Source organism: Alosa sapidissima, chromosome 2 (assembly GCF_018492685.1).
Source record: "Alosa sapidissima isolate fAloSap1 chromosome 2, fAloSap1.pri, whole genome shotgun sequence".
In the NCBI taxonomy this organism is placed as follows: domain Eukaryota; kingdom Metazoa; phylum Chordata; class Actinopteri; order Clupeiformes; family Clupeidae; genus Alosa; species Alosa sapidissima.
Genome location: NC_055958.1, coordinates 41,868,453 through 41,895,985, shown reverse-complemented (window position 1 = coordinate 41,895,985; position 27,533 = coordinate 41,868,453). Strand labels below are relative to the sequence as shown.

General features: G+C 41.1%; 1 protein-coding gene across 5 annotated transcripts; it reads left to right on the top strand.

Moving 5' to 3' along the window:
* On the top strand, nt 1-25,640 carry LOC121685865 (immune-associated nucleotide-binding protein 12-like). Of its 5 annotated transcripts, none has more exons than XM_042066709.1 (7): nt 1-107; nt 4,393-4,541; nt 5,903-5,995; nt 7,823-8,018; nt 8,154-8,199; nt 8,372-8,635; nt 23,545-25,640. In XM_042066709.1, exons 2-7 carry the CDS (start codon nt 4,450-4,452, stop codon nt 24,642-24,644), a joined length of 1,791 nt encoding a protein of 596 aa, XP_041922643.1. In that variant the 5' UTR covers nt 1-107; nt 4,393-4,449; the 3' UTR covers nt 24,645-25,640. The 5 variants fall into 5 exon arrangements, with proteins under 5 accessions (XP_041922643.1, XP_041922652.1, XP_041922634.1 ...); XM_042066718.1 differs by lacking the exon at nt 1-107 and adding an exon at nt 909-1,034; XM_042066700.1 differs by lacking the exon at nt 1-107 and adding an exon at nt 1,766-2,350.
* The last annotated feature ends 1,893 nt before the right edge of the window (nt 25,641-27,533 follow it).

Below are 27,533 nucleotides of genomic sequence, written 5' to 3'. Positions count from 1 at the left end.
CGTAAACCACCATGGAAAGGTGTGACGTTATCAGTAAAACCATCACGTGATTTTGGAAAGCGCTCAACTACTCGTTACCATCGTCATACTGAGAAGAACGTTGCAAGGTGAGTGTGGCAATCAAGCTTCCTCCTGCATTAACATTTCAAACATATTGTTGTTTTTCATCTAAGTACATTGTTACGGCACATAAAAACAAAGACAGATATTTGAGATTTCAGAACTTCAGCTAAACGTCTGTCACTGCTGCACACAATATTTTTAGCGTAATCATGCAAGAAACAGTCGAACCTCTTTGACGCACGTAATAATCGCCTCATTAAAAATACTTTTGTTTAGGATACTTAGCTACGGTACTATAAAAAAAACTAAATTCAGCAAAATGCATAGCATGCGCCATGCTTTCATTAATTTCACGCACAAATCATGCCAATAACAATAACGCATGCAGGATCCACGAACTTCCCAAATGCATTCAGGCAGTTCCTATTTGGAGGGGTGTCATTTCATTGCCATAGTTTACGATTAAAACGTAGTCAGTAGAAGAAAAATATTATTTATTTTTTTTAGAAAAAGGAATACATTGGGCAGCAAGACCAGTGTTTTGGTTTTTTAATGCGAAGTAGGCCTACATTCCTGTCTTTGAAAAAAAAGTTTTTGTTTGAATTGAACTTCCTGAGACTGACAGTAGCTGCACTAATCTAAGTTGTCCCTTGTTTCATGCTCTGGTTCACAGTTGATTCAGTGCGCCTTAAAAATCACGTTGTCTGTCCCTTAGGCTACTGTACCGGCTTCGCCTACTGTAACGTCAGTCATTTCGATTACAGTTTTTATTTTATACATTTGATTTTTAAACACAATGAGCACAAGAGCTCCCTCCACAAAAACCACTACTATTACTCATATACTTTGTTTTTATGTAGACCGACTGTGTCATTTTGACCTCGGGATTATTTGCTTTCTCTGAAACACAATCAAAGGAATAGCAACGTGGGTTATGTGGATCCGTATGACTGTGAAACTCGTCTGCACTGGTAGGCTACTGCACGTTACATAATAATAATTGTATAAATGCCTTAGATTAAAAGAGTAACCAATAAACAAATACATATGTTCAATAACTTGGGGACGGACGGTGTTCCCCCGCGTCCAACGGCCTCTTTTGAGTCTCCGGCATTTTAAACAGGTTCATTCTGTTGGAGGAAAATAGTTCTCGCCGGCGCCTTCACTGTGTCTTCTAGGCTCAGTTAAGTGTCTTCACTCATGCAACAGATAAAATACCACTCGCAATGAAGTAGCCCTGTGTGGAAGATTCATAAGGCAAGGTAAAAGTAATGTGATAATTTTATAAGGCAAATGTGATTTTATAAAGCAAACAAATGTTCCATTGAGTGGGGCCCACCTCTCGATCCGGCCATGAGTTCCTCTCAATCTCAGTTACTGAATTTCTTTCAAATGCAGATTTCACCTCTCAAAACATGATCTAGATGCCTCTGCATTTCTATAATTAAAATAGTATTCAATGATGACATCAAATTAGAAGATATGAGAAATGAAAAAAGCTTTACATTTGCATGTTTATAATAATATTATTGTAAGCTATTTTCAATGGCACTACTCGGTGGGAACATAGTTGTCAGCATGAGCATGTATTGGGTGTGTACTTTTAGAACATTTCCATTAAAGCTAATCTCATACGCTCAATGGGGCTCAAATTAAGTATAATAAAAGTTAATTTAACTAAAACAAACTGCTAATATTTCACCTATAAAACACATACAATATGAAATGGAAAAAGACCTTTGTGGTAGACATGACACCTTACTAAAAACACCAGCTTATTTTGGGGATAGTATTAACATACCTATAGCTGATCATAGAAACCCACTTATGGCTGATTAGCCACATAAAAGAGTAATTTTAAGTAAGAAAACAAATTGTAATAGCCCTCAATATTAGGGTTAAATGTAATGTGCATTACAGTAAAATAAAATAGATGTACAGTAACAAGGCTTTAATCACTCTTTTGGCACAGTGGGCCCTGTCTTATGCCCGGCACATCAAGGCACCAGGCATGACACAACTGACTTTGCTAGTAGCCTTGCATGTACATCAGGTCCTTCTTCTTGTAAACATGTAAGCTCCTCTGGTGGCCATGTCAGCATATTACTTCAATAGAGAGGTGTGCAGCATGAATGAATGCACTAGACTAGAAGCTAAAAACTGTTCTCTGTCACCATCTAGTGGTCATGAATAAATGTACCTGAGTCACTGCTAAACAGGGCCAGCCTTAATTGCTAGTCAGCTTATCGTCATTGCGAGCCATTTTGAGGAAGAACAACACTGTAAGGTGAGTTAGGTAGCCGTTCTTTTGGAATATGTGGCCACTTTTGTATAGCTTGTAAATGCTGCTAACACTAAACCATAGAAGGCTTTGCATTGATCACTGATGGTCTCTTAGATCTGTACATTTGCTCTGAAGATTTACTCTGTGAGCATGAGAAAGATGATTTTGTGTTTTCATCTATTAAAGTTGCAGTATTCCCTCATGTTGCTGTATCATGCCAGACTGGAAGTCTGATAGTAGCCTATAATACCTGTCTGGGTTCTGGAGTGTGTTGTGACGTTCTGCGTTTTGTGAGCGTTATTCCAAAAGAGAGGTGAGAGCTAGCCTACCCCATGGTGAGCAGAACTTTGTTTGTGTTGGCGCAGCAATGAGAGAAGGAAGAAGAGTATTTAAAAGGGCCAGGGAATGTGGCATAAAAAACTAAAATAGGGGGTTTTTTAGTAGAAAAGTGCATAGATTAAGATATTTTAAAGAGAAAATCTTACTGAATTTACCCCTTTAATTTTAGTCCTTAAAAATAAGGCTGGTTTAAGTCCCTTTAGATAGATAGATAGATAGATAGATACTTTATTGATCCTCAGGGGAAATTCTTTGGCTCCGTTAAAACTAGAATATGATTGGCGGCACACGTGTGATTTCACTAGGTAGATCATCCTTACATGTAGGTTATATCTTTTTCACCATTTATGCAAGGGAAAGTAGTAGACTATGTTGAGCTGGTTCTAGCGCTATGTTACCTGTTAAGCAGGCAACTTATATTAACCAATATTAACCCTTGTTTTGTGTCGCCAGTCAAGCATTTGTGACGTTCATCAGACAATTAAAGGTGCTATATGTAAGATATGTATTATAATAAATCATAACATTACCATAATATGCCATCAGATATCAAGGAAACATGTTATTTTGAAATACTGGCTTCACTGACAACAATGCTATACAACTTGAGCAAGGCACCCCAAGTTGCTCTGGGGACAATGTAATCCCTTGTAATATAGTTGACATGTTTTTGTCTTTTTGGACAACAGTGACTGATAGGTGAATAAATGAATGTACATTTACAGCCAGTATATTCACAATTTAAGATTTAATTTGTGACTAGCAAATACTGTTTATGTTTTGAGTTGCCTGCTTTGGCCATTCACCGCCAGTTTACCAATCACGCAGACAGTAGCGTTTCGACATTTGGACTACACAGCTGCAGCAGTAGAGGCAAGCAAAGAATTCCTAACTAGTGACTCTATCAGGATTATCATTAGAGCAGTGGGGTCATTCCATGTCAATTCAACCAGGGCCCACGCACTTAGGTCTCAAAAAATTCTGAAAACATTACCAGGTGTAGGCCTACCTATGTTACCCAGGAGACACTGTAAAATACTTTTTTGTAAGATTAATACTTTTCAAGATACAGCCAGTTTTACAGGGGGAGGGGGGTAGGAGGCTCAAACCATATAGGATTTGTAGGAAGTAGGAGGTAGGAGGCTCAAATTTTGCATGCTGGTACATAAATAGGAATAGTATGTAGCAAAATTGTCATCTTTGGTCTGGATGATTCTGCATGGTCATAGCTGTCCCTCAAAAATTTATCAAAATTTTATTGGAGTTTTGGCTGGGCTCTGTTTAGGCCTTCAGACATAATTTGTTCTCAACATAGGCTCTTGATTTATTTTCCTTACTGAGATAAGTAGAAACACTCTCACAAAAAGCAATGAACAGAAAATAAATTCCTTCAGGGTCTGAACAGCAGACCTCACAAGCTTCTAGCTTTTCAATAAACTTCAATAGCCAGTGACTAAATAGCAATGCTGTCCGTTTCATTATTTGATGTACTTTATGTTTCATTACTTTATGTAATAAATGGGCTACTAACGTGTGTTAAGTCATCTCAGAGCTCTTACCATGTGTGAAAGCAAACAGAACAAAAGCCCTATGAGCTGTGTAGTTGTAGGAGCCTCTCCAGTTAGTAGAACTGTGTTCTTAGAACTGTTAGAATAAACAGTGTTCTGAATGGGTTCCATTTTGGCCTGTTGGCCACCCCACTCTAGGAGCCCATATATGAGATGTGCTGAGAGGAAGAGGGAGTGGTGAAAGGCCCCTTCAAGATGAGTCTCCCTGAGAAGCCACTAGGGGGAGCTACCAAGAAAAAACGGAATAAAAAAAAAGGCCTTAAGGAGCAGCCAGGGGATGCTGACAGGTAGGCTGACCTCAAACACTCACATCTGACCTTTTCACTGGATCTATTACATTTATAGTCACAGACCTTCCAACCTGTACACATTTTGTGTAGAAGGCATACATTTTCACATTAAAGTATGCCGGTACGATTTGTTAATTAATATGCATCTCTTTATTTCATTGCCCGTATTGATAATGTTAACCAGATCTTTGATCTCCTAGATTATGCAGATGCAGTACATTCTCAGGCTCTTATCCTTTTTCTTGATTTCTGATTTCTAAGGCCTTAGACACAATCTAACATACATTTCTCATACAAACCTTTAAGGTATGTGAATTTGTTGACTTTTTTATAATTGAGATACTAAATACTGATACTGCTGGTCACAAAACTGCAGCATTAGGTATGTAGTTCATGATCTTAACTTGAAAGGTCTAAATTTATTTTGACAGAGAAATACAAATTGCACAACTGGCAGATGACTCCATTTTTGGTTTAGACAAATATTATTTATCCTATGCTTTGAGGCTTGCTGAGAACGCTATGTTTCCAATGCCTCTGGTCTTAAGTTGAATATTCCCACGTGTGAAATGTGTATCTCTTCATGAATGTCCTCCTATTCTAATTGCCCTAGTGTTCCTGCATCCTGCTTTCTCCAAGTTACACTTAGCTTTCACACACCTCCCACAATACCCTAAAACACCCCAACATGCCCCCATCAGAACACCCCCCAACATGCCCCCATCAGAACACACCCCAACATGCCCCCATCAGAACACCCCCCAACATGTCCCCATCAAACACACCCCAACATGCCCCCATCATGCCCCCATCAAAACACACCCCAACATGCCCCCATCATGCCCCCAACATGCCCCCATCAAAACACACCCCATCATGCCCCCATCAAAACACACCCCAACATGCCCCCATCATGCCCCCATCATGCCCCCAACATGCCCCCATCAAAACACACCCCAACATGCCCCCATCAAAACACACCCCAACATGCCCCCATCAAAACACACCCCAACATGCCCCCATCAAAACACACCCAACATGGCTGAGTTCCATGGGGCAAAGCTCCCCTTCCTAACCATATGTCACGCCCCCCTCACTGATAGAATGTTGTAAATTAATTGACAGGGCGTCATTAATCACTCTATGTTGACAGAAAGTCAATTACAACTACTAGTCATATCTTTAAGGATGGTCTTACGTTCAATGTGTTAAGCTATTCAGTTCAGAGATACATGCTCTGGTTTTTAAAGTGAGGACCTACAAACCATTCCAAAAGAAAATCGAAAAACAGTGCATCTCAAAAATGCTCTAGTGGTTTTATGTAGAAAATAAACCCTCTCATGTGTCTGGGTTCATAGGCCACCTTCTCCTGTGCCCAGTCTGATGTCCATGAAGAGTGACTGGTCAATAGAGATTCCATGGAGATTCGAAGGACAAGAGAAGCCCAAAGAGTAAGTCGCTTCTTCTAGACTTAAGCTAAAATAATTTAAACAGTTAATCATTATTATAGTAAACTTTTTGTTTGGTCAGTGTAATCTGTTTTAAGTATAAGTATATATACTCTTTTGATCCCGTGAGGGAAATTTGGTCTCTGCATTAATCCCAATCGGTGAATTAGTGAAACACACTCAGCACACAGTGAACAGTGAGGTGAAGCACACACTAATCCCGGCGCAGTGAGCTGCCTGCAACAACAGCGGTGCTCGGGGAGCAGTGAGGGGTTAGGTGCCTTGCTCAAGGGCACTTCAGCTGTACCTACTGGTCGGGGTTCGCACCGGCAACCCTCCGGTTACAAGTCCGAAGCACTAACCAGTAGGCCACAGCATTTTTTTGAATGTACCCCAGGATTGTGTTTTGTGAACCATGAAGTTTGTGCACATAATAACACTTGATATAATACCGCTGATGAGCCTTCTGGAGGTGGACAGGGCCTGGCTCGATAAATTACCAAATAAGGAAGGTGCCTCTTTAAAAACCCCTCTGAAATGCTGAGACAGCTGCCTTGTTGGTGCTGCTAAGCTCTTCATAAAAGAAAGGACGAGACAGAAAAGACTGCACAAAGAAACGAAAGTATGATGAGGCATATAGCCCTAGGCCTTACATGGATCGGGAGACATACTGCCCAAAGCCACAGTGCGTGGTCTGCAGTGAGATGCTACCTAACCAGTCCAATGTTGTTCTCCACACTGTTTTTTTTAGCGTGAGCGCTCATAGACCAGTTGCACATTTTGATTTTGTTATTTGTTATCATGTAGGGCGGCTAATTAAACATGATGCCTGGAATGCGTCAATAGAATGTGTTACTTTTTGGATGGTGGGGGTACGCGAGCCGAGTCAGGATGTAAAAGGTGGTCCACGGGAAAAAAGTTTGGGAACCGCTGATCTACACATAATATTATTAAAAGAGAAATATATGATAAGAAGGGGCAGGGTTGAAAAACAATACATAAACAGCAAATCTGGTAGCCTGGCGAGCCAGACCCACATTAAAATGTAGGGTCTGGACACTCACCGTTCGCAGTGCTCAGTCCGAGGGGCGGGATAATCAGTTGTCTTTCAAATTCCCTCTGCACGCAATAGGACAGCGGCAGCGCTATGAGTCTCATGCGTTTCCCACCAGCGGAGCTAGTTGGCTAGTTCAAACGTTTGCCAACTTAATAAAAAGCTTAACTCGTGTCACACTGTTCGCCAGCAGCAACATCCATCTTATTTGTTTTCAAGTAGCAGGGAATTCAAGCCAAACCGTTGCAACTCTGCCATCAATCATTATGTTAAGCCCGCCTAACGACTCTATACACGATTTCATTGGCCTGAATAAGTTTCGATTTCTGGAGCTCACAAGCCAACGGAGAGTTGCTAGACTAGCCCTGGCAGCAAATGTAATTTGCTGCCGCTAGGGGCGCGTCTAGATTTCTAGGCTACAAATCTGGCACAATCAATTCTGAATGATGTACACAGACATTGAGCTACATACACTACCATCCAGACGATGGTAGTGTATGTCTGTCAATGTCTGTGAAGCAGAACTTCATTCTGCACATTACAAAGGTATGGCTAGAAGAGTCCAGGTGCTAAAATCACCTGTCTGCAGACCACACCAGTTACACTTAGTTACACACATAGTTATGAAGAGCCTAGATTGTTGAGCAATTGAAATCCTATATCAGGCAAAAATGGGACAGCATAATTCTCAAACCTCTAGCAACTAGTCTCTTCAGTTCTCAACTTTTTAAAGAGGTGGAGCTTAAATACAACATTGTCTCACTCTGTCCATGCAGTGTGTCAGCTGAGCAGGAGCTGTGTGACGTTTGCTTAAGTCCAGCTGTGAAGACCTGTCTGACCTGCAATGACTCCTACTGTGAGACCTGCATCAGACCGCACTTATCTGATCCAGACCTGGAGAGACACCAGTTGCAGGACCTCCAGCTACACGGACATGATGCCACTGGGCAGGTGGACATGGATAGAGATCAGGTGCAGATCAGTAGTCTGGGCACGGGAGAACCTTGTAGTGAAAAGTGTTCATCATACTTCTTATTAACACAGGGGAACCGTGTAGTGAATATTATCCAGTATTCTAATCAACACGGTGATTGTGATGTGTTAATGCAGGATCCCCAAGGAACACACCCCAAGTCATCTATCAACAAAAAGTGTATGCTGAATATAATTTATTTATCTCACATTTTCAATTATAAAAGGAAATAGCTAAAACAATACCAACTAGATTGTTTTGATTTTGAGATAAGAGTAATAACACTTGGTTAGATTTTATTAGATAAGCAGATTTTGCAGTGCTAATAGATCATGGTCTCCTGTGTCTCCAGGTGTTCCTCCACCTGGGCAGATCCAGTTCCCCTCAGTGAAACCAGACTCAGTTACTGTCAGCTGGTCACCACCAGAGGGCGCTGCTGGACCCCACAGGTACAGGGTGACCTGGAGAGGAGCCCAAAAGCAGCACAGTGCCATAGTGGAAGGTTTGAAGAAGGAGGTGACGGGGCTTCTTCCAGAACAGAAGTACCACTTTACTGTGGCCACCCTCCGGCAAGATGGACACCAGAGCTCATGTGTGGAGAGATCTGTCCAAACAGGTGAAACTTGTATTAATCATTTCATGTATCATTTGTTTGTTTTGACTGACATTAGATTACAGTTTTTCTCGATCGTTTTGATGCTTGTGTTAACTCTGACATCATGTTCTCAAAACAGTTAACACCCATGTCTGAACACAGTGTTTCCCACAGAATTGAATTCTATTTGTGGTGGTAGGTTTGCAGAATTAACTTGAATGCAACAGTTTTTAGCAAATTATTTTTACAAGAAAATTATTGTGTGGTGGTCAATGTTGATATTGTGGTGGGCCGCCACAAATAAGTCAATGTATGGGAAACACTGGAACAAATTATAGTCCAGGCAAACTAACTCATTTTGGAGCCAAAAATAGAAGTAATTGTAAAATATTTTTTTCAGCATAGATCATTTCTATGAGGTGTCCAGAACAACATACTAAAAGTCTTAAGAAATCCTAGTTGAGTAAATATGTTAAATTCTCATCAATCCAAGATGTGTGCCAATAAGGCCAGACAACAATGCACCCCCAATGGGGTTATTTTATTCCTTTACTCCTATCAAAATGAAACTTTACACAATGAACATATCCATGAAAAGTAAAATTTGTTGTATTACAAGTTTCTTTGAAAATGAATTTGAATATGCAAATGAGCTCTACACTAATCCAATATAGGCTACCCAAAATGTACCCGCACAGGCTTATTTTTTTCCTTTACTCCTACCACAATAAAACTTTACACAATGAAAGTCTACATGAAAAGTAAAACATTTTGTATAAGAAGTTTCTTTGAAAATTAATTTGAATATGTAAATGAGCAATATACTAATCGAATATGCCCAAAATACACCCTAATGGGTTTAATTTTTCCTTTACTCCTATCACAATCAAACCTCACACAGTGAAAGTATACAGTGGGCAGTGCTTCGACTTGGCCAGCTTCACTCACGGTCCGCGCGTGGGATCACGCGGAATCACGCGACTTTAATTTGTATTTTTCCAGTGAGACGCTGCAACAACCCAAACAACCGGTAGATGGCTCAAGTGAGCAGGGTGTCTCGTAAAAAGAAATGGAGCCTGGAAAACCCTACACAGACTTCACTACAGACTTTAGCAGACTGGTTTAGAAATAATGTAATAGCCAGAAATATGCCTGCCCTGCCCTAATAAAGAAATATTTGGTTAACTGCGAGTGAATCCCGTTTGCAGCCGTAGAGACGCAGGACAAATTAAACATTCTGGTTTTCTCCAAGTGCAACGATGATAGACAGACATCATTTGGACAAAATATAGAGTATTAACCTCCGTTGCTCAGCCAAATGCCTTCCTGTTACCGTCCTGTTATCACGGAGTTACAGGCGATAAATGATTTTTGATGGTCACAAGTTTACTTCATTAGGGACTGTTCGTTATTTATTTAAGGGGCTACCAGAGGAGTTTTGGGTGCATTAGTCCAAAAAGACGTGACCCTCCCTCGCCAGCAATAAATTTTTCTATGACCCTCCAAAGTGATTATGAAAAAATCACTGTCAACTTTTTCCGGGTTTATCGCCTACTGTATTTTAACGTTTTCACATATTTGGCCATAAGCCGTTTATCATAGGCTATCACGAAACCAAACTACAAAGGCGAACACTTTAACAGGGGGAATTAATTGGGCATGAATCATGCTGAACGCTATTTCGCTACCTTAGAATAATAAGGTTCTATCTGCGTTTTGAGTAGGTACAACCGGGACGATTGAAACAGGGACGAATGAAACATTCCGGTTTTCTCCGAGTGCAACGATGATAGACAGTCATCATTTGGACAAAACTTGGAGCATATTAACCTCCGTTGCTCAGCCAAATGCCTTCCTGTTACGTCCTGGTATCACGGAGTTACAAGCGATAAACGCTTTTTGATGGTCACAAGTTTACTTCATTAGCGGTTTATTTTTTTGGATTATTAAAGAGTGTTTTTCATTTAAAGGTTTGACTTCGTGCTTATTCAGTAGAGCATTTAGTGCTCTCCCCAATCCCAGACGTTCATATTGCATGTTTGTTTGTAATGGATGCAACCACGAGATAGGCTATGCGTTTGACAATGAGTTGTTAACAGAACCAAGACATATAGCCCAGCAGCAATCTAGGGACTGATCGTTATTTATTGAAGGGGCCACCGGAGGAATTTTGAGTGCTTCAGTTGGAAGTTGCATGACCCTCTCCTGCTAGAAATTGTTCAATGACCCTCCGACAGAATTGTTACAAAAGACATGACCCTCCCCTGCCAATTGTCTTCCGCCCGCGCCACAGCCACACACTTTGTGATAACGTTCTTAAATCAATATTTCCCGTGAGCTTGCATGCTACCAGTCCTTCCTTTTCAAATGTGTTGCGCCTGTTTGCACAATTTCACAAATAATCATATGTGATTAATAGTATGACAAATAATCCCTGTGCACGGGGACCGAAACAATGCATGCCAACTTTTTCCGTGTTTATCACGTATTTTAACTTTCCCCGCTGTCTTGCCGTTTTAATGTTTTCCCGTAGAATATCCCATATTTTAATACTCTCATAACAGCCCTGCCATCGGGCCTGTCTCTGTGTTGCCCTGTTGCTACCCCTTGCCCTTCCAGCGAAACAGATGTCTTCAAATCATCGTTTTCCTTGCTTGAAGGCGAACTTAGAGTGATGTTAACCTATTTAAGTTTAACGGCACGATTGTCGTGAGAGCACGATTCATTGGCGCTTGCATGTTCGGCCTTATGTCTACGTGCGCACCTGAGGCTACTCAGCTGCAAGAGAAATAATTTCCCCTCTTTGTATGTTCACTGCAAGTTGGCCTACCATAACTTACCAACTCTGCACTGTAGACCCTAATTGGCTATTTATATTTTTCTGTGAAATAAGCAAATGTATTTGTTCAACTTTATGACGCAGAATTACGCATAGGGTACTTGGAACATAATACATTTGACAAAGGACAGATGTATGTTGCTAGTGACAAAATATTAACTTTCAGTGTTTTACGATGTCTTTGTCATGGGGAAGTGTTTTTCCCCATGCATTTATTCTAGGTTACTGTCAGTGACTGCCGTGAGAGAAGCGGGTTCTGTGTTTCGTTCATGTCAGTGACTGACGCGAGAGAAGCGGGGTTTGTGTTGTGTTGTGTTGCGTTGCGTTAATTTATTTTCATTGGGCATGCCCTGCCGTGCCGTCCACAGCTCTTCAGTTCTGACAAAGCCAAAATTACTTCTTTTGAAACAATGAGTGCAGGAAGCGCGTTTGTATGGTTATATTGCTTGACGGGGGGGTCCCAAGCAGCTTTCAGCCATAAGGCTACTTTGAGAACATTTCAATTCACCCGACACTAATATTCAAAATGTTGAAAACTATTTCGGCATAGCCTATAAAGCAGTTTAATTAAATGGAATGTTAGTTGTAAACAAACGAGCTACTTGGTGAGGCTTGGCCTCACAGATGCGCTCGTGCCTTAGATGGCAGGAAAAATCTTCACGATAGGCCTATTAACTAACCACCCGATTCACGTTGGCTGGGGGGAAGGGGGGCCATCAGACAATTGTGCCCAGTTAATCCGGCCCTGCCCCAAAAAAATCACACCTTCCCACCTCTGACAGCTTAAAAGAAGTCAAGAGGACTCCTTACTCACAGACCTATATCACAAACCTGCGGTTTTGAAATCCTATGCAGCTACAGGAGCTTCCAATCGCGAGGAAGCAATTTTGCATTGTAGGCATAACTAACATGCAATAACGCCACCAACAACAACCAAAACTAGGCTAATCATTGTCAACATGTAAAGTAAATGTAACATTATTGTGAATCAAATTAAAATGTTCTCTTTTGCAAACGTAGGCATAGTAACAGAATAATTTAATAATGTTACAAAGATACTACATCAATCCGTATGTTTCATTAGGCTACTAGGCTATTTGTTTTGCCTTGATTCATTTAGGCTAGGCCTTTTTATTCAGGGGCCGTATTCACAAAGAATTTTAAAGCTAAAAGTAGCTCCTAACTGGCGAATTTAGGAGCAACTCCTAAAAATAATGGGCGTGTCACTCCTAACTTTAGGACTCCTAATTTTTTCACAAAAAGTAATTCACGAAGCATTTTAGACCTAAAAGATCAGTCACCTAAGGGGGCGCTAGCGAGTCCCTGGGCCACGCCCGGGGTCAAGCTCTTGTACCTAACTGCGATGCGTGATACCTGACGTGTGTGCCAAATTTCAAGAGTTTTCGACCATGTTAACCACCTCAAAAAAAGGAAAGCAAAAAAGTAGAATAACAATAATAATACTCGATAATAATAATAATAATAATCCTTACAAAAACAATAGGGCCTTGCGCCCTTCGGTGCTCGGGCCCTAACTACTCATTGTTAACATGTAAATGAAATATAACGTTTCATTGTGAATCAAATTAAAATGTTCTCCTCTTTGCAAACGTAGCCTAGGGATATGGTGACAGATTAATTTAATAATGTTGCAAAGGTAGGCTACTGCATCAATCCATAGGCCTATGTTTCATTAGGCTACTAAGCTATTTGTTTTGCCTTACTCTTTATTCATTTAGGCTAGGCCTTTTTATTCAGTTATTAATCATCTTCCGTCCTTCGCACTACTTGTGTAGCGCACACATTCTCCGACCTGTCACCTGTCAGTCATCATCGGAAGAGAGGTGATTGGAATTCCCGCGTTACAATCGTCAGCCAATCAAGGTGGTCACTTCAGTCAAGCTTGTGCATGAGTAATGACGTCATCCATACCCACGAAGACTCACTCCTAGTTTAGGAGTTGTCTGAAAGGCTTTGTGAATAACTTTTAAGAGAAAACTCCAATCTAAAATCTTTAAGTGCGATTTAGGAGTAGCCTACTCCTAGTAGTAAGATAAAAAAAAAAAAATAGCCTACGGCTCCAGTTATTCATCATCTTCCGTCCTTGTGTAGCGCACGCATTCTGAGACCTGTCACCTGTCACTCATCATCGTAAGGGAGGTGTTTGGAATCATGCCCGCGTTACAATGATCAGCCAATCAGCCAATCAAGGTGGTCACGCTTGCCCATTTACCCAAATTAATGGTCGAATATTACTGATGATCAGTGTTATTTAAGAACATGCAGTGTGCGTAGGGTACCAAAAACGCACATTCTGGCGGGTCTGTTATTTACTGTAGGCTGCGCAAACCACATGCCTTTATTTTGGGCAAGCCTGCATTCATTCATTCATTCAACCTTTATTTATTCTCGGAGGGTCATTGAGGGAAGCCCTCATTTTCAATGAAGCCGAAATTACAGAAGCGAAGCAAAGCGCTCCACAAACAAGACAACATTCGAGGCCTTCTGTTGAAGAATTTTATATAAAGCCTGCGCTGACAGTAATCCTCCTGCCCCTGATAGGCCTACCACAGCTGTGGATAGTGTGGAATGTTCAAGTAATAACACAATCCAATGTGTGTCTCAATTGTCCCCCGCTGACCACCTCACACATTTCTCTAGATTTTGCAACAAACTTACATGACACAATGCCATAAAATATGCCAGTTTTAGGACACAGAATAATGTTTGTAATGATACCAGGTAGGCCAGGTATTGTCGAAGGTGCATGGTGAAGTGAAATTCTTACTTTGGAAAACAAACATTTGCCGATATCATCGCCGATCATCAGAATATTGCAACAGATTCTGTGTTCTGGACTGTAGGTAACTTGTTAAGCCAGTGGTTCTCAAACTTTTATTTCATTCCCCACTTTGATCAAGGGGCATGACTGATGATAGTGGAGATAACGTGTTATCCCGAGGCTTTTGCAAGTCAGCATCTTCGACGGTAGTCTATTAAAAATACGTTTTCGATGTCCCAAACGGAGAGCCATACTTTATTGTTTTTAACGATCTCTATGCTACTCACAAAAATGTAGGCATGGGGACATGATGAAGTAGGTTATCCAACTGTCGTGTGTTAAATTATTGTGATTACGAGCCAGTGGTTTTCAAACATTATGCGTGACTCGGACATCTAACTAAATGCAACAGGCTCATATCGTCCTCGCATTCGCAAAATGAGGACCAGTGTTTTGTCAAATTGCAAATAGCTATTCGTTTTAACTATTTTTTTTATGATAGTAGCCTATACAAAAAGCACTTCATACTATCTTAATCTTGGAATATGGGGAGGGAAGTGGCGCGTCTGCAGTCAGCCAAATATTAATGTAATTCTGCGGCATAAAGCAGATGTAATTGTTCATTGTACAGAAAAATAAAAATGACATGTCAAGCAGTCAATTGACTACATTGCAGTCAAGAAGTAGGGCAAATTAATTTACGAAACCAAAACGTGGGTCATTGTCTAAGCCTCTATTGCGTAGCCTGTTAAAAACGTTGCCAGATAGTATTAAATCGGCAACAACATTGTTTTCTGCAGAAGCCTACCCAAGGCTACAGATTAATTCTGAACAGTTATTTCTCTACTGGCTCAATTATCACACCACTGTTTTGATTTGCGTAGTTGCGTTAACCCCAACACTGACAATAATGTAGACCGCAAATTTCGATTTCGATTTTCGTTACCACCGTGTAGTCAAGCCTTAAGCCATACCCAAGTAGCCTAAATCGAGGTAATGTTTAATTATGCCTGATTTATTTTGTTATTGAATTCGTAGGCTGGGATTACTCTCGGCAACAATTATGTAAGGGACAGCAAGCAGAGCGATGTACAGTGGCAGAGCGACGCACAGTGGCTGAAAGTGGTACTAAAGCTTCACGCAGCTTCACGCCGCGTAATGCACGAATGAAGTGGTCATTTGAAAGCGATGCCCACTGTACATGAAAAGTAACATTTTTGTTGTACAAGTTTCTTGGAAAAATCATTTTTAAATATGCAAATGAGCTCAACACTATGCCTAATTGACTTATGTCAAGTAGAAAAAACACAAGTAGAAAAAAAGTTACAAAGATTAAAAATACATAGCAGCTTTGTCCTAGAAGACCTAAGTTACAACATTTGAATAAAGTTTCTATGTGAAACGGTTCAAGCTGAATAGCAAAAACCAAAAGTGATCAGCGAAAGAAGAAGAAGAAGCCTAGGAAGAACAGAACAGTGCATTTTTATGATATTTAACTGTAGACATCTGTAATATTAACTTGATATTGGCTATATTAGCCTGCTCATCTGGTGTAGCCAATGCAAGCATATCTCTGCAAAAGTTCTGTGGCTATTCCGTGTCCGTACGGTTCGTGCATGATTGTTCAAGGACTGAAAAACAATTCCTTTAGGTCACGGGCCCTTTCTCCTCCGTAGCCTACTGGTGTAGCAATAGCGCTGAAAATCTTGTGGCATGCATGCCAATAGGAATATCAGATCATGGAGAGATTTCAGATGTGCAATAAGGCGTCTTCATAAGTTAGTCTGGTGTTGGAGATTGCTATTGAAATGTTACAACCGAATTGTCCACTGAAATCAGAACTTAAACAACCTCTGAATTATTAATGGTGGGCATGCTATTTGTAATCTACATTATTAATTGCATTAAAGATGCCTTTTTTCTTTCAAAAAATTAGATCAGATTCCTCATGGAAATTTTGAATTGAACTAACTGAACAAAAACGGTCAAAGTGTTGCATATTGATATTGATGTATTGAAGAATCAGATGAAAATACAGTTGCTTAATATATAAAGCCTCATAGGCCTACAGTACATAATATTGATAACTTAAATGTAAAAATCACATAGGTTTATTATTTAGGAGGATCACCCTCGCAAAAAAGGAGTGAGGGTCTGTTTGTTTCAAATGAGTAGCCCTATGATTTTGGATCCTTCAGGTAGCCCTCATTCCCAAAAAGGTTGGAGACCCTGGTATAACTAGTAGAATGTACTGTATGCTTCAGGAAGGGTTGACAACACAATGTAACTTGCTGAATAAATGCAGCAATTATTGTATGGGATTTTGTAGATTGCTTAACCAAAATGTAATGGTTGGTAACTTGTTCCAGCTATCATCTCCCTCTACCATTCTCCCTCTCTCTCTCTCTCCCTCCTTTGGTAGTTGTGTTTCAATTTGATTCCTTCAAATGCGCCACTGACTATCAAAATACAGATGCGCTGTTTGAAGTTGCAGTGCTTGCTTCTAAAGGGAATGACAGGTGTCATTCTGATTGGTTTAAAGGATGTTAAGCCCAAAACACACCCATGACTGATTAAGAAACATAAGAGCCGCCTTTTTGCACCAAGCACCTGACGTTTGATAACAAAACCACCCCGAGTGTGGACTGGACAAACCTCTAAATGTGTTTAAGCTATTCGCAAGTGACCATGTGTTTTAGATCGCCAAAATAGGGCCTGTTATGTCTTTTTCACTGATCCAAGCACATCAATACAAAGATGAAAAGTAACTTGTAATTTGAGTAGTTTCATAACGAAGTACTTTTTTACTTTTACTCGAGTAGGTTTGTCCAATTGGAATATTTACTTTTACTCAAGTAGATTTTGAAAAAAGTAAATGTACTTGTACTTGAGTAGATTTTCTCTACCCACCACTGATATTCGAATCGATCATTTGCATATTAAAATGAATTTTCAAAGAAACAAAAAAATGTATTTTTCATGGATATGTTCATTGCGTAAAGTTTCATTTTGATAGGAGTAAAGGAAAAAAATAGCCCCATTGGGGGTGCATTGTTGTCTGGCCTTATTGGCACACATCTTGGATTGATGAGAATTTAACATATTTACTCAACTAGGATTTCTTAGGACTTTTACTATGTTGTTCTGGACAACTCATAGAAATGATCTATGCTGAAAAAAAATCTTTTACAATTAGTCTGTCGTAAAACACTACTTTGCCTGGACTAAAAAGTACTCTGGCCAAAATGACACATTTTGCTTGCAAAAGGCTGTTACTCTCTGAAACGCTTAAAACATACAGCAAAAGCAAATCTTGCCTTCAAACAACATATCCTGTCATCAAATCACTGTGTGATTTCAATCAATCATTACACACTGGACAACAAAATGCAAAATATATTTCTCAAAATGAACATTTTTGCTATGTCTGTTCCATTTCTTTCTCATTTTTTTTTTTGGTATCAGAAAAAACTGAAAAGACTAAATGTACTGAGTAAAAAAATTTTTTTTATTCATTCCTCCCAAGATGTAACTGTCATTGACATGTAAGACCTACAGTAAGCACCTAGACAAGACACATTTCATTGAACTACAACTTGTCATTTTTCATCAAAATAGACCTACAGTAAACACCTTTTGTATTGTTTTCTTCACCAAATAGGCTATACAATAATTTCTAAATGTGCCTTACTGTAGATCCATAGCCTACTTGCAAAAGCAACATGGAACAGACATGGCATCTCTTATGGATAATGAATGATTGCTGATTGAAGAATTGTGCAAAGGAGTTTCACACAGGTGTATCAGAGATTCAGACTTGTGCAAGGAATCTCTATCACCTGTGAAAAGATGTTTTCCTTTTGTTTAGCATGGGGAAACCAATAGAGTTTAGGGACTTTGAATGACATCTGTGTTAACTGTTTTGCAAAAGGGTGATAGAACTGTGTGAACCCAATGAAAACGTGTGAACACATTCGCAAGAGATGACTTCTGCTGTGCAAAGAAAGTGTTCTTGAAGACCAAGTGGATCCCAGTTTCCTTAAGCAGGTCAAAGCATTCGAGAAAAACTACCATTTAAAAATATGACAAGACCTCAAACCCTGTAAATATGAGATTGTTAAATGTTCAGCAAGCAACAGAAATAGTTCACATATTAATAACATTAAAGTTTGTGATAAAGAAACAGTAAGGAGCTGCTCATGATTTGCACGATCCAAAAGCAGATATGGGGCTAACCCTAACCCCTATATAAAACTGTAGGACACCTTAGTGAATTTCCGTAAGCGAACCATCTCCCTTTGCTTTGGAGACTCCAGCTCTGCAGCTCCAGCAAACTGTGTTTTCAATGTAACTGCCGTTTATTTTTTGAGGGGCAGTGGATGATATTAGCCTATAGTTAATGTGAACAATCATTTGTGTAATTAATATATTGCAACAACCATATTTACAAACCCAATTCCATTGCAAATGTTGAAAATGAGTGAGACTGCATTTGATTATAGAATCGACTGGCGTCTTAAAAGCTGCCTTCTATACTATTCACACCCATGAAATTGAGGGAATGTGCTGCTGCAATGGATTAATGCATTTTTCAGGCGAGCCTGCAGCCCATTATAACGCCCCAACAATCAGCAACGTTTGGTAATGCATTACGCGGCGTGAAGCTGCGTGAAACTTTAGTACCACTTTCAGCCACTGTGCGTCGCTCTGCCACTGTACATCGCTCTGTCAGTAGCCTGCCTGCCGCCCCTTCTGAAAAAGCAGGAGGCTACCGTTAAACATAATTGTTGCCGAGAGGAATCCCAGCCTACAAATTCAATAACAAAACTAGATGTACCGCAGAGCGGTACAAAATATGACCGCCGCCCAGTCCAGCACATGTTTTCCACAAAAATAAGTCACGCTGAAAGGCATATATGATTCTAACTGTCTCACTGAATTGCATTATGCACACTCAATTCTCACTGGTATCTGCTAGACAACAAGTACCAAAACATGATTAGTTCATAGATTTCACATGTAAAATACATTTTATACAACCCCACCCCCATTTTGCCTGTTCATAATTCTGAGAAATTCTTGAATTGTGTGCATGTGTGCTTGTAAATGTTTGTTTATGTGTGTGTGGGTGGGTGGGTGTGTGTGCGTGCATGTGCATGCGCTTGTGTGTTTGCCTGTTTATGTGCCTATGTGTGTGCATGTGCATGCATGCGTATATATGTCTACTGTGTGAGTATGTCATACGTAGGATTACTGTGAATGTATGTGTGTGCGTGTGTATCTGTTTATGCACATGTGTGCATATGGAATGGGTTTACATGACCCCTGGAGGCAAACATACGCAAAAAATTGGTCATCCTAGGCCCTAGGTGGTGCTATACATGAAATGAGTGGTTATGGAATGGGTTGACATGGCCCTTTGAGATCAACATACAAAAACAATGGTCCTCCTAAACCCTACGGTTCTCGAGATATTCACAGAAAACTGTGTCTGCCCTATCCTCCTTTCGGGGGGTCCAGTCCAGCGGGGGGGCTACAGATCAAAACGAAAAACGATGGTTCCATGCTATCCATGTGGGGTTACATGCCCACCAAGTTTCGTGTACCCCGGTCTTACAGTGTCCCGGGAATCCTTGACGGAAATTTGGACATGCGAAAAAGAAAAAAATCTGACTAAACCTATATGACCGCCGCTTCGCTGCACGGCGGTCATAATAAATCATGCCTAATTAAACATGACCTCGATTTAGGCTACTTGGGTATAGCCCTAGTCCACTGTAGGCTACGCCAATCGTCACCTTCCACCTTACCCCGGTGAGTGGGGGTCGCTATAATGCGTGTGAAATAGCACCATTGAGTAGCCTATGTGAAATAGCCTTAAAATCGTTCCGGTGTTGTGTGCCTTCTGGTTTCTCCACCTACTGGTTTCCTTGCGCGTGCATGCGCTGCAGCAGTTGTCAGACATTCACAAACAAGTTGTTTTAGGCGGTTTGAAGTCGCTTTTCATACGCCATGAGCGCTCGGCTACATTACAGCCACTCGGACAAAAGACATGTATAAAATGTATGTTTTGAAAACTAGCAACTGGATTCGATCCCGCAAAAGCAACACACGCGTGACTCTCTCCATCCTGATTCCCTACTCTTTGAGCCAACTAATATGTTACGCGAATCAATTAACTATTGTAGGCTACCATTAATTAATAACGTAGGCAACACCCAGGTAACATGTTGTCCAGGCTATCTGGAACAAGGGTGCCTCTCATCTACAACAACCGGTTACCTTTGGCTGCTACAGTCTTCAGTGCACTGTGCACAGTAGGCCTATGCTACTCTTTGTGGTTGATCAACTAAAAATAAAAGATGTATTTGGTGATGACGTTATTGTAGGACTAGTAGACCTAAATTCTGAGAAATTAAATGGTACGAGAAACGATCTACATAGCGCACCAGACCGCGATGTCTTTAAGGGTTGAATGAAGGGAGTTTGCAAAAATTTGTGTATTTTTCAAGTCAATAAACATTCATAATTTTCGAACGTCTTTGTCAGGGAACATCTGACTTTTAAAAACCATAGGTCTGGTAGTCGCTCAGACAAGGAGTTATAAGATAAAGGCAATACCATTTGTGTCACCTAATGCAGTTCAGTGAATTAGCAAGATACCATCAGAAGCCAACAATCATAAAGCACCTGTGCGCGCGCGCGTGCTCTCTCCCCTGCGCATAAAGCTGTCTGCGTGTTGTAGGCTAGATTTGCGTGAATTCTTTCTATCTGCTTTACTTTTGTGAGTTGCGACCACCTAGGCTATGTTATAGACGTTCTATGAGGTACCAGTGTTTAGCTGTGTCACAAAACAATAAGCTTTGTCAGACTACTTTTAAAATGATATTCAGGGCTATATACATTTTAAACATTCGGGGCTGAAGACCCGACAAAGCCTTGCGTTAATTCTTCAGGTGGGAAGTGTCAGGAATTTTCATACGAGAGAATCTCTCATTGGTGGTTAGTATATGAAGTAGGGAATTGACAGCAACATATCCAATCACATTATGAGAGATGCTGAATTTAACATAAACTGCGATGTTTGATTTTAAATGAATGTAAATTTAGCCGGGACTGTAAGCTGGCACACGTGGGTGCTCGATGTTTTCAGTGGGTGCCCGAGAGACGGAGCACCCACGGTATCGGCGCCTATGACAAGCGTATCTCGCGGTTGCATCCATTACAAACAAACATGCAATGTGAATGCCTGGGATTGGGGAGAGCACAAAAATCGTTTATCGCCTGTAACTCCGTGATAACAGGACGAAACAGGAAGGCATTTGGCTGAGCAACGGAGGTTAATATGCTCTATATTTTGTCCAAATGATGTATTTCTATCATCGTTGCACTCGGAGAAAACTGGAATGTTTCATTTGTCCTGCGTTTCTTCTACGGCTGCAAACGGAATTCACTCGCAGTTAACCAAATATTTCTTTATTAGGGCAGGGCAGGCATATTTCTGGCTATTAAATTATTTCTAAACCAGTCTGCTAAAGTCTATAGTGAAGTCTGTGTAGGGTTTTCCAGGCTCCATTTCTTTTTATGTGACACCCTGCTCACAAGAGACATCTGCCGTCACTGGAAAAATACAAATTAAAGTCGCGTGATCCCGCGCGCGGCCCGCGAGGGAAGCTGGCCAAATCGAAGCACTGCCCACTGTATGCTGAGCGCCGGAGTTCAGGCTCTTACGCCTCCCACTTCTGCACTCAGTAGTAGCCGCTGGCTAGTTTGTAGGCTACCTGACCGCCAGGGCAGTCTCTTGGTAGTGGATATATCTCTTGCGCCAGCCACAGACCGAGAGTTGTATACCAAAAGTGTCACGTCACCGAGATTATATCAGCTCTTGTCACACGCCAATTTGCCTCTGGTCTCTTCTCGCCGCTTATCAGACGATTGTTGTTCTACGCAGCCCGGTGACTTCGTCGGAGCTACGGAGCTGACTTCGTCCTCCACGGGCTGTTCAGACTACACTCTCGGATAAGTTGGATTGTACTGACGACCTACGTGTTATTTAACCTGGAGCTTGCTCGGTTAAACTAACAGTTGTTTGGCATAAAACAAAGCCTCACCTTGAGCACAGCTTGAGTCTGTCGAACACAAACACGGAGCGGTTTACCTTGAGCACAGCTCGGTAACCGGCTAGCTCATGTCAAGACACCAACCGTCTTGCCTTGAGCCCCGCTCGGTAGGCTAGCTAGTAGCTAACATTCCATTCGTTAAGTAGGCCTAACATTGGCACATTGATTTTGTAAAGGTAATTTGAGAGTAGGGGGGAGAATAAAGAGCAGCAAACTTCTATTTGAAAACATGTACTGATGCATGTAGTACACTTGTGCGTTTAGGTTTAGTTATCACCATCTGATAAATCAAACTTGTCCCAAAGCCAGTTGGAAGGAGAGCTACGACATCCTTGCCATTTATAAAATTGACAAGACAAGCCTCTTGTTCCTGCTTTAATTGCGTGATGCTCTCGAGAGTTGAGGCAACTTCGCGGATAGCTTCTAGCGTCTCTTCCTCCGTCGCCATTGTTGCTATGCTGTTGAACTACAAGCTTCGCTTGACTACAAGCAAATCGGCAGGCAAGTTCCACGTCATCACTCAACTGTTCGCTGAATAGCTCGGCTACAGGCGAGCTGTATAATGTGGGTTGGGCCAGACTACGTGCGAGACCTAAATCAAATTTAGGGCGGAAATACGTAATACGTAGGATGGTAACGACCAGACTAGTATGCCTGGCCTTGACTATTATCAATGTCTGGGTTTAGACTATCAAGCATAGCCAGTACAGTGTCAGCCAGACTTTCCTCCATTGTGACTCTCAATAGACTCAAAGCCAATGAAGCATTCTACTGTTTTACCTTCTTTACTAACAAACCTAGAAATGCACGTCAGCTGGTCAGTATGTGAGAGATCAGGACAATCAGAGAGAAATACTTTGCCTGCTGTCTTGCTGCAGCTATAGATTTGCCTGCTGTCTTGCTGCAGCTATAGATTTGCCTGCTGTCTTGCTGCAGCTATAGATTTGCCTGCTGTCTGCAGCTATAGATTTGCCTGCTGTCTGCAGCTATAGATTTGCCTGCTGTGTTGCTGCAGCTATGGCAGCTTTCACTTTGTCACCCATTTGCTAAATCAAATCCTTGCACATAGTGAAGGAGAGGTACGATATGTAATGCCCCCACCCTTCCATGCCACCCCTCCAGGCACACAATTAGCAGACATACAGTATGGCATGAGTCTGATGCAATCTCTCTTCCTATTGTGTTTCAGGTCTAAGAGGGCGTCCAGATGATCTCCGGATAGTGCTGCTGGGGAAGACTGGAGTTGGGAAGAGCTCTACAGGAAACACCATATTAGGGAGAGAAGCGTTTCAGGCAGAAGCATCTGCTGACTCAGTTACTAGCACGTGTCAGAGAGAGACAGCTGCAGTCAGTGGGAGGCAGATTACAGTGATTGACACACCAGGGTTGTTTGATACTGAGAATGATAATGAGGAGCAAAATGACAGAGAAATCAATAAGTGCATCTCACTGGCACTACCAGGTCCACACGTGTTCCTCTTGGTGATACCAGTGGGACGGTTCACTAAGGAGGAGCAACAGGCAGTAAAGTTCATTCAAAGCACTTTTGGTGAAAACTCCATAAAGCATGCTATAGTACTCTTCACTAGAGGAGATGACCTGAAGAACAAGCCCATTGAACAGTTTGTAAGTGAAGCTGGATCTAATATCATGAACGTCATTGAACAGTGTGGTAAGAGATACCATGTGTTTAACAACAAGACCAGAGACCGCACTCAGGTTTCTACTCTCCTGGATAAAATCGACCACATCAAAATGCATGGAGGAGGTTACTACACTAGTAGAATGTTCCAGCAGGCTCTCCAGGAAGAAATAGAGAGGAGGATGAAGGAGAGAGAGGAGGAGTTGATTAGAGGAATGGAGGACATGAGAAAGGAAAAGGAAGATCTTCAGGCCCAATATAAAGCAAAGATGGAGAGAATGAAGCAGACAATGGAACAAGAGAGAAAGAGTGCAGATGAAGAGAGGAGAAGAAGAGAAGAAGAGTTCAGCGAAAGAGAGCAGCGATTGAAAACAGACATGAAAGAAAAAGAAGAGCAGATGAAAAAGATGCAGATAGAGATGGAAAGAAAACGAGAGGAATGGGAGAAACAGAGACAAGAAGAAAGGAAGAAAAGAGATGAAGAGGAAGAGAAGAGGAGGGAGAAAGAGGAACGTATTTGGAATGATCATTATGAGAGACTTAAAAAAGACTTTGAGAGAGTACAGCTGGAGAGAGAACGACTTGAGAGAGAGAAAAAAGACCTGGAGGTGAATTATAAAGCAGTGATGGACTTGAGAAGGCAATGAAACAAGAAAGACAAACTCAAGAGATGGTGCATAAAACAGAGATGGAGGGAACTGAACAAGGAGGACAATCTCAAGAGAGAGAGGCGATACAGAGAGAAGGCGAGAGAGAACAACAGCTCCAAAAAGAAACTGAAGAAAAGGAGGAGCAGGAGAGAAAGATGAGTGAAGAGATGAAAGACAAACAAGAAGAATCACAGAGGGAAATGGAGGAAGAGGAATAAGATATACAGCACTGTTTGACACCAGCAGTTACGTAGATGATTTCCTAGATGACATGATCATGGCTTTCAGCACATGGAAACACTTCTAGTTTGCCCTTTTAAAACAGCTGCTCAAGAAGAGCAACATTGACAAATTCCAAGATCACACATGTGACTACACAACATTCCCCTCCATATCCTTAACTGATGAGTACAGCCTGACAGGGCGAATGCTTAACAGACTGAACCATGAATCCAACGCACCCCATCTATTGCAGATGAAATGGAATTCAGACTCCGCAGACCACACTTGGAGAAACACTGGACTCAAAGTATGGCCCGCGGAGTGTTGAAGTGTTATGTAATATGCTATTGTATGCTATTGATTTTTCCCTCTGGATATTTAGGGAGTTAGGTGGTCAGTAAGGTTTCTTTTCATTGGTCAAGTGGTAAAGAAATTAGAAGACGGGCCACACCATGGAGACGTAAAATCACTTTGAATCTGAATTCAGAAAAATGTTACTGTTCATACCAAATCTGAAAATCATTATTCTTTATCGACTCATTGTTGTTACATTAATCACTACATTCATGGTGTGCAGATATGTAAATAACATTAATCACTACATTCATGGTGTGCAGGTATGTAAATATAATTGCTGTTAAATGAATCACTGCATTGTGCACACAATGGTACAGTAGTCCATTGGCTCAGACCACATGATCTTTTAGGACGGTTATGATTTTGTTTGATTCTGTGCTGTGGTGATGAAGATATAAACTCATATTTTATTTAGCTCTCGTGTGTGATAATATATTGGTTTGCTTATTGATTAAGGTGAGAAATTAAATATGTGATGTGGGCTTCCTCAGTCTACTGCTCAGTCGAGCAGTTCATTCTTAAAGTATACACTCTTTACATAAATTCATACATACATTCCTAAAATATACATTCCGTCTTCTATCTACACTCTCCAACATTGCTCTAACACAGTGGTCCCCAAACTACGGCCCGCCACCTCATTTTGGGTGGCCCCCCAAAACATGTCTGTGGTATATAGGATCTGGCCCGCATGGGAGTACGACATCGTCAAACTATAACCTCCGTAATTTCCCCCATTAGTCTTAACAGTACACATGTAATACTTTTTTTGTCCACTGGTGGTTGTTTTGGCGCTGTTTTGCAGTTTCCATCGAAAACGGAATGAAATGTAGGCCTACCTGCAAACAATGCAAGAGGTCTATGCTGACTGCATCAGTGCTCACAGTATTCTAGATGTTTATCAATTAATTGTTAATAACTAACTAACTTCTATTCAAGTCATATTTCTGGGTCTTTCTGGGATAATTATTTCTATTTTTTATTCACTCGTTCAAATGTTCTACAAATTCACAAGTTCTCATCAGGTGAGTGAAAGTGGTCATTTCAGATGTTTTTGCCAGCACTTCATAAAACTCTAGTTTGAGAACTTAAATTTATTTGTAGGATATTGCTTGTTCACAACTTGAGCTGTGTATGAGTTCACACATTTTGGATAAAATACACTTTTGGGACTCCCTGCTAATGGTTACTAGTATACTCCGAATCTCTGGCCCATAGGGCCTGTCCACACGGAGACGATTTCTAGGTTAAACGCAGAGGTTTTGCTTCGTCTTGGCCGAGCGTCCAAACGAATCCTGTAAACGCACCGCCCGAAACCGCACTTTTCTGAAACCTGGTCCCAGAGTGGAGAAATCTGAAACCGTAGCCCGTTTGAGTTCGTTTAGACAGCGAAACCGCACATCCTGCTTGCATATCGATGATGTCATCGCCACACCTCAGCTGCCCTGGACTTGCACTTATAGTATTGCCTAACAATACTAGTTTTCATACATGACATTACCTACGATTACACTCCGTTAAGATAAATATCACAACTGATGCTGCGCAGCGCCGATAGCTTATGACTTGATGGACTGAACACTGTTTTTTTATGCATTCTAGCTACTGTCAGTGACGCGAGAGAACTTAAGTTATTAGGAAAGTGCGGTGTAAGTTTAGGCTACATTAATTTGTGCGTAGTGCCAGTGTCATTCATTTATTTTACATGTCTTACAACATATATACATGCATTCACAGTCGAGTGAAATCAGATATAAGCATACAAAGACGCTTAGAACTCACGTTAAGCCGATGGTAGCACACTGAATGCGAATGCACAATTTGATGCAGGCAAAAGTATTGACTGTTACTAACGAAGGTTTTATAGCAATATTATAAATGTGGCAACAGAATAGCCTAGAACTTGGATAAGCCTTGCGTTTAGTAGCCTAATTGCGGTGATAGCCAAAACTAATGTGAATCACAGACTATCCTACAACCAAAGAAAGTAAAGGTGATTAGTAGGCCTACCTGCGTTAGCCAAATAAAGGGCGGGACTGCACCCTTCACAAACCGTAAAATAAAGTTTATTAGTTTTACAGTTGGCTACAGTTGACAGTTCACCATCAGTCCACACAAACAATTCTGGTTTCCTTGCACTAGCCATTTCGCCGTAGCCTATTCTGTCTGTTTTTTAAGCGCAAGTTTTGGTGAATTTCTGTAAAGACACAGTGCCACCTATAGGCCTGGGGTATGAAGTAACGTGTTGAGATGGATCCGTTTGGACGCAAATATTCTTGATACGGTTCCAGGGAAGATGGAGGAAAA